The following is an 8,485-nucleotide window of genomic DNA, read 5'->3' as shown; positions in this document are numbered from 1 at the left end:
AATGCAGCGCACAAGGATTAAAACCTTATTCAGGCCTGGTTCACACCTATGCATTTTTAATCGCGTTTTCAGTTTTGCAGAAACACACTACAGTCCATTCAACATGGTTTCCTATGGATGTAGTTCAACATCTGTGCGTTTTATGGAAAGGGCCAGGGACTATTTTTTTTTCTGGTTTTTGGTCCCATAGACTTCAATAGATGAACAGCAAGTATTGAAAAATGCACCTGCAATATGCAAACTGCAACCTGCATGAGTGTGAATCAGGCCTATTGCTGTATGTGCCCCCCAATTAGAGAGATGTTCTATCACTTCCTGTTCTGTGACAACATCAGTTGTGATTGGGATTCATGCAAGCACAGACAGCTCTATAGGTTTAAACCCTTTCTCGTTTTTCCTTTTTTTTTTTTTTGCAAATTGTACTCGGTTTGCCCCTTAGAGAGATTTTCAGCATTTCTGGCCTCAGTGACACAGGAAATTGGGGGTCCCCACTATAAAAAAAAAATTTAAGGCCCACTTTAATAGCTAATACCTGGTTAATACAACAGCTTTTTTTTTTATACCATGACATATATACATGCTAGGCCACCCCTATACACTACTACATAAAAAAAAAAAAAAAAAAAGTACAGGGGACACCACAGCTAAAACGATATAAAGATAATTATGTTCAATTAAGCACTCTGGGCCTTGTGATCGAAAACTTCCTCGATACAGCATGATGGGAGAAATCCGGCCGACGCGTTCGGTCACAAGGCCGTCTGTTAGCAGCAGAAATAAGGCACACTGGGAGGGGAAAAAAAAAAAATAATGCAAACACACAAAATAATACAGCAAGAGAGTAAAAAGGCACCACGGTAGCCTGGTCACCCCACCGGCCAGAACCTCCTTCTAGTATCCGGCTTCTAGATAAACCGTGTCAGTGCCAGGCTCAGGACGGCAGTGGGTGGGAGGGGCTTCCAGTCCAGAAACGGAGGGGGGGCGAGGTTCGATCCTCCATGAGGATTGCTTAGCTCAAAACGGACACAGTGATAATGATGACGAGGACGAGGAGCAGGACGGCCACACAGATCGCTATGTAAACCTTTTTCTGCAAGGAGAAAAAAAAAAAAAACACACAGAAACTCAAATCACCCAAATCTCATAGAAGCTTTATACGTAAAACATTTCAAATGACATTAACCTGGTATTTAATCACTTGAATGATCAATCCAGTTTTAAAACTGCTCTGAATAGCTCTAGAAGCCATTCATCCTCCTAGTTTTGGGAGAGTCGGCATCCAGCACTAAGCCCAGGAGCTGAAACATTCCTTCCGATGTGTCTACAGATCACTCTATAGGAGGGCGTTGTGGAGGTAAATGTAAACAACGCCTTCACATTGTGTTCACAGAGGGCGTGTCCTGATGTCAGGGTACTTCCTCCGAGTATAGTGGTTAAAGAAGAGCCGTTTACACCTCTGTCCAGCATTTCCTGACTGCAACAAATCATTTCTATAATGGATTGGATGGAAAAAAAGAGAGGCTTCCACCATGTCAGGAAAAAAAAAAGTGTGGTGGTCCCATCCCTGCTTGAACAGACCATGAAAAAATACCCCCTAGATGGGACTTTGAAAGACCACCAACACTAAATGTATATAAAAAAGTTTATTACAAATATTGACAAAATAGGTGAACAAGTATAAAAAAAAGACGTGTGCCGTATAAATGTGCATACAACAATATATAGTAGAACACAAAAATCACACAAAAATATAAAATGACACTGATGCTCTCCGATGGGTGAATACCCTAATACCAACGCGTTTCGTTTTTGTTTTTTTTTTTTTACACCTTCGTCAGGGGAACAGGTTGGAGAACGGTCACCTATATTAGCTCTAAAATAAAAAGAAACATATCAGAGAAGACCGCAGACAAAAGCATAGACAGCGTGTCACATTACTCAAAATATATGTCAACAAAAATCATCAGATGCCCCACATACCAATTGAAGAGATTCCATATCAGGATCGTGAAGAATCAAATGTCAGGGAAGGCACAGGAAGCCGCTCAATAAAAACATTGTTGGCTTGAGTAAGTCAGTTCTCACATCGGTGTAATAACAGGTGTGTGACAGCAAATGGGGCGTCACCATTCGGCTGTGAACTGGTGACGAAAAGGGGGGAACAAATGAAAGTACCATATAGATATATAGCCCCCCCGCCAAAACAGTAACAGACCAAGCCACTATATACCCACAGAAGATAGGACAGGACCAAGAGCAACATAAAACCTCCCGAGTAAAAGGAATGAGTGAAATTATAAAATATCTATTTACCGGTAAGTGCTTTCAAGGGCAGTGAGGACGGGGGCAGACCAGAGCCTCAAATAGAGCTGCTAGGTTAGCAAGTACTAACCAATGGTCCCGGACTCCGTGTGCCCTATAACACAAGGGTGAGGAAATCACTACCTCATAATGCCAACAGGGAGTTGATGGGTCCACAAATAAAAAAGATTTACTTACCTATAAAAGCGGTATCCATGTATAAAGCGTTGCCCCTGTGTAACTGTGTCAGCATCTGTGGGGATCACAGTGTGTGTTTATATATGGCGCCAAATGCCAGCGCATGCGCCGTGGGGTACAGCCTGGTGCACAATAGAGGACTAATGACAGCGGGCACACGCGCAGATGAACACAATCGTGTCAAAGTGAGTGGAGCGCAGCGCGTGTGTGACACTGGAAGCCAACAGGGGGAGGGGGGCCGAGGTAACTTCCTGCTCAGCCATCCCCTCTGCCGGACACAAGATGGAAATAGGTAGAGTAGTGGTCAGTGGACTAGAACGGCTTAGTGTGCACATAGGTGAAGAGCGGCCACTGGTGGTGAAAAGATGGACAGGATGTACTGTGTCAAGCAACCCGTCCGTACGGCGTCATCTAGTGGACAAAAAACTATAAGATATAAATTTGTATCCCATATGGAATCACTTCAAGGTTGTGTACGCCAGCTCCAAAAAGAACAATTCAAGGTTGAAAGATATACAAGTACTGGTGTCTGCATGGCAAGATATATGTTCAAAAAATACACAATATATATACAGAACAAACATATATTATACGGAACACTACTCAAAGTTACCCATAATGTAAAGAGCCTGACTACAGATAGTGTTGACCCAGGGGAACACATAAAAAAAAAAAATTGAATTGACAAATAGGAAAAACCATTGGGGACAAAAGGGAGCCGGGAGCAAAGGAAAAAAAAGAAGGGGAAAAAGAAGGGGAAAGGGGAGGGAAGGTGGACAGTGTATGTGTCACAATCCGCCAAATCTTAGTTTAGCCCAGTCCTTCCAATGTACCAGAAGTAAAACCTTCTAGGAAAGGCCGGTAACTAATGCAGTTGTTAAGACCAGGTGGTAAAGTGGCTTGTAAGGCCACTATCCACCTTGTCTCTCTTTGTAGCAGTTTTGTCCCAATCACCCCCCCCCCCCCCCGGGATTGGGGTACACCCGATCCAGTACAAGGAATCTGATTTTAGGGAAATTACCCCGCTGTACATCCCGGGCATGTCTCCTCAGTGGCAAGTCTGGATTACATGTATGTACACTGTGTACATGTCTACTCATCCTTTTGTGCAGTTCCAATTTAGTTTTACCCACGTAAAAACAACCGCAGGGGCATGTCAAAAGATAGACTACCCCATACGTGCGGCAGTTTGCAAAGTGGGAAGGTATAAAACGTCGTCCATTAGGTAATATCACATTCATGTCAGTGTTGATGAACTGGCACTGAGGGCATCCCCCACATTTGAAGGTGCCCTGACGTTTACAGGGGTCCCCCCTGAATTCTCAAGTATATTCACTGGTGACTAGCATGTCCTTAAGAGACCTCGTACGTTTGTATGTAATTAAAGGGTCATCCGATATGAATCAAGTATTGGATCAATCTGAAGAATAGGCCAGTGTTTTTGCAGGATTTTTCTGAAGGCTTTATGCTGCTTGCTAAAGGTGTTGATAATCCTTGTCTGTGTGTGTTCTTCAGTGGTATTGGGACCTTTCTTAGAATTATCAAACAGTAAACTGTATCTGGTCTTCTCTTTTGAACGCCTTTTTGAGGCCCGTGGGGGAATATCCCTGTTGGAGCAGTATTACTTGTAATTTTTTGGTTTCAGCAAGAAACATATTCTCATCAGAGCAATTTCTGCGAACACGGAGATATTGTGTATACGGAATGGACTTAACGAGTGGTGCCAGATGGAAACTGCTTGCATGCAAGATGGTACTGCCTGCAGTTTCTTTACGATATAGTACACTGGACAGATGGCCATCTGGGTTTTTAAAGATGGTGACATCGAGAAATGTAATTTTTAGGGCATCGCATACCATTGTGAACTTAAGGTTGAAATCGTTCTGGCCCGTGGAAGTCATACATTGGTTTAGGCCATCAACAGACCCATTCCATATCAGGAAGATGTCATCAATGAATCTATACCAGACTAATATCTGGTCTGTAAGGGAGACGTCTGTTGATAGAAACATGTTCTCCCATTCTCCCAGATACAGGTTGGCGTAGGATGGGGCACAGCACGTCCCCATAGCCGCCCCCTGTATGTGGAGGAAATGGGAGCCATCGAAGGAAAAGGCGTTGTGCAGCAGGATAAACTCCAAGGCACGCAAAATAAATTGGTGCAGTGGTTTGTTTGTAATCCTTATGTAACTGGGAGATGCAGCTCCCCCTCAGTTACACGGCGCAGTTACTACAAAACCTTGAGGATCTTTGTGTTCCACCTAATTCGATCCTGGTAACTGTGGACGTGGAGGCGCTCTACTGCTCCATTCCACACAGCAAAGGAGTGGAAGTCGTGGGGCGCTGCATCTCCCAGTTACATAAGGACGACAAACCACTGCACCAATTTATTTTGCGTGCCTTGGAGTTTATCCTGCAGCACAACACCTTTTCCTTCAATGGCTTCCATTTCCTCCAGATACAGGGGGTGGCTATGGGGACGTGCTGTGCCCCATCCTATGCCAACCTGTATCTGGGGGAATGGGAGAACATGTTTCTATCAACAGACGACTCCCTTACAGACCAGATATTAGTCTGGTATAGATTCATTGATGACATCTTCCTGATATGGAATGGGTCTGTTGATGGCCTAAACCAATGTATGGACTTCCACGGGCCAGAACGATTTCAACCTTAAGTTCACAATGGTATGCGATCCCCTAAAAATGACATTTCTCGATGTCACCATCTTTAAAAACCCAGATGGCCATCTGTCCAGTGTACTATATCGTAAAGAAACGTCAGGCAGTACCATCTTGCATGCAAGCAGTTTCCATCTGGCACCACTCGTTAAGTCCATTCCGTATACACAATATCTCCGTGTTTGCAGAAATTGCTCTGATGAGAATATGTTTATTGCTGAAGCCAAAAAATTACAAGTGAGACTGCTCCAACAGGGATATTCCCCCACGGGCCTCAAAAAGGCATTCAAAAGAGAAGACCAGATACAGTTTACTGTTTGATAATTCTAAGAAATGTCCCAATACCACTGAAGAACACACACAGACAAGGATTATCGCCACCAAAGCAGCATAAAGCCTTCATAAAAATCCTGCAAAGACACTGGCCTATTCTTCAGATTGATCTGATACTTAATCCATTCATAATCGGATGAGCCTTTAATTACATACAAACGTACGAGGTCTCTTAAGGACATGCTAGTCACCAGTGAATATACTGGAGAATTCAGGGGGGACCCCTGTAAAAGTCGGGGCACCTTCAAATGTGGGGGATGCCCTCAGTGCCAGTTCATCAACACTGACACGAATGTGATATTACCTAATGGACGACGTTTTATACCTTCCCACTTTGCAAACTGCCGCACGTATGGGGTAGTCTATCTTTTTGACATGCCCCTGCGGTTATTTTTACATGGGTAAAACTGAATTGAAACTGCACAAAAGGATGAGTAGACATGTACACAGTGTACATACATGTAATCCAGACTTACCACTGAGGAGACATGACCGGGACGTACACCGGGGTAATTTCCCTAAAATCAGATTCCTTGTACTGGATCGGGTGTACCCCAATCCCAGGGGGGGTGGGGGCGGGGGGGTGATTGAGACAAAACTTTGCTACAAAGACAAGGTGGATAGTTGCCTTACAAGCCACTTTACCACCTGGTCTCAACAACTGCATTAGTTACCGGCCTTTCCTAGAAGGTTTTACTTCTGGTACATGGGAAGGACTGGGCTAAACTAAGATTTGGCGGTTTGTGACACATACACTGTCCACCTTCCCTCCCCTTTCCCCTTCTTTTCCCCCTTTTTTTTCCCCTTCTTCCCTTGCTCCCGCCTCCCTTTTGTCCCCTATGTTTTTCCTATTTGTCAATTCAATTTTTTTTTTCTGTGTTCCACTGTGTCAACACTATCTGTAGTCAGGCTGTTTACATTATGGGTAACTTTGAGTAGTGTTCCATATAATATATGTTTGTTCTGTATATATATTGTGTATTTTTTGAACATATATCTTGCCATGCGGACACCAATACTTTTATATCTTTCAACCCTAAATTGTTCTTTTTGGAGCTGGCGTACACAACCTTGAAGTGATTCCATATGGGATACAAATTTATATCTTATTGTTTTTTGTCCACTAGATGGCGCCATATGGACGGGTTGCTTGACACAGTACATCCTGTCCATCTTTTCACCACCAATGGCCGCTCTTCAGCTATGTGCACACTAAGCCGTTCTAGTCCACTGACCACTACTCTGCCTATTTCCATCTTGTGTCCGGCAGAGGGGATGGCTGAGCGGAGGTTACCTCCTCCCCCCTCCCCCTGTTGGCTTCCAGCGTCACACACACGCTGCGCTCCACTCACTTTGACTCGACTGTGTTCATCTGCGCATGCGCCCGCTGTCATTAGTCCTCTACTGCGCACGCGCACCGGGCTGTACCCCGCGGCGCATGCGCTGGCATTCAGTGCCATATATAAACACACGCTGTGATCCCCACAGATGCAGGCACAGTTACACAGGGGCAACGCTTTATACATGGATACCGCTTTTATAGGCAAGTAAATCTTTTTTTATTTGTGGACCCATCAACTCCCTGTTGGCATTATGAGGTAGTGATTTCCTCACCCTTGTGTTATAGGGCACACGGAGTCAGGGACCATTGATTAGTACTTGCTAACCTAGCAGCTCTATTTGAGGCTCTGGTCTGCCCCCATCCTCACTGCCCTTGAAAGCACTTACCGGTAAATATATATTTTTTTATATTTAGATACTTCATAATTTCACTCATACCTTTACTTGGGAGGTTTTATGTTGCCCTTGGTCCTGTCCGATCTTCTGTGGGTATATAGTGGCTTGGTCTGTTACTGTTTTTGGGGGGCCTATATATCTATATGGTACTTTTATTTGTTCCCCCCTTTTCGTCACCAGTTCACAGCCAAAACCCATTCGTGTCACACACCTGTTATTACACCGATGTGAGAACTGACTTCCTCAAGACAACAATGTTTTTTGAACGGCTTCCTGTGCCTTCCCTGACATTTGATTCTTCACGCTCCTGATATGAAATCGCTTCAATTGGTATGTGGGGCATCTGATGATTCTTGTTGACACATATTTTGAGTAATGTGACACGCTGTCTATGCTTTTGTCTGCGGTCTTCTCTGATATGTTTCTTTTTATTTTAGAGCCAATGTATGTGACCCATCTCCAACCTGTACCCCTGACGAAGGTGTAAAAAAAAAAAAAAAGGAAACGCGTCGGGTATTAGGATTTTCACCCATCGGAGAGTAGTAGTGTCATTTTATATTTCCTGTGATTTTTGTGTTCTACTATATATTGTTGTATGCACATTTAGCCGGCACACGTCTTTTTATACTTGTTCACCTGTCTATTTTTGTCAGTATTTGAAATAAACTTTTTTACATACATTTAGTGTTGGTGGTCTTTCAAAGTCCCATCTAGGGGGGTATTTTTTCATTTTCTATAATGGACTGGATGTGACCTGGCACAGTGATCTATTGCAGCAGAGTGCAGCCAGCAATAGATCACTACTAGATGTGATCTGTTACACAGCTGCACAGGGGGCCCGAATCTGACCTCATTGACCAGATCCAGAACCCCCATGAATAAAAAATAAATAAATCAAACTTTTTGAAGAACATATAATATATATAAAAAAAAATACAAATATAATATAATATAATATGTGTGCATATATATATATAATTTATTTTTTTTTTAAAGCTGAACTTCTTTCTTAATGTACTGCCATCATTCCTCATCTCATCCTTTGCTGTTCCCAGCCCACTCTCCCTTATTTCCAGTCCCTAAGGCCAGTGGGCACTACAATGTCCTCTCCTTCCCTATGGTCAACGGTTATGTAAATGCCCCATTGGAGTTTTGTCATATGAGCGGTGACTTAAATACCTCACCGCTCATTGCAGTGGTATGTTCCAGGCTGCTCAGACTCCTGGGTCCGTTCT

At 43.5% G+C, this 8,485-nt stretch overlaps 1 protein-coding gene across 1 annotated transcript in view; it reads right to left on the bottom strand.

Moving 5' to 3' along the window:
• Positions 1 to 417: 417 nt before the first annotated feature.
• Positions 418 to 8,485, bottom strand: part of STX4 (syntaxin 4) — a 34,281-nt gene continuing 26,213 nt past the window's right edge. Inside the window, exon 10 of the mRNA XM_073635769.1 lies at positions 418 to 1,090. Coding sequence (XP_073491870.1) covers positions 1,010 to 1,090 — 81 coding nt within the window. The 3' untranslated portion in view covers positions 418 to 1,009. The remainder of the gene's footprint in view (positions 1,091 to 8,485) is intronic.

Source organism: Aquarana catesbeiana, linkage group LG06 (genome assembly GCF_042186555.1).
Source record: "Aquarana catesbeiana isolate 2022-GZ linkage group LG06, ASM4218655v1, whole genome shotgun sequence".
Lineage (NCBI taxonomy): Eukaryota > Metazoa > Chordata > Amphibia > Anura > Ranidae > Aquarana > Aquarana catesbeiana.
Note: the sequence above shows the minus strand (reverse complement) of the source record. Positions and strands in the feature narration are given on the sequence as shown.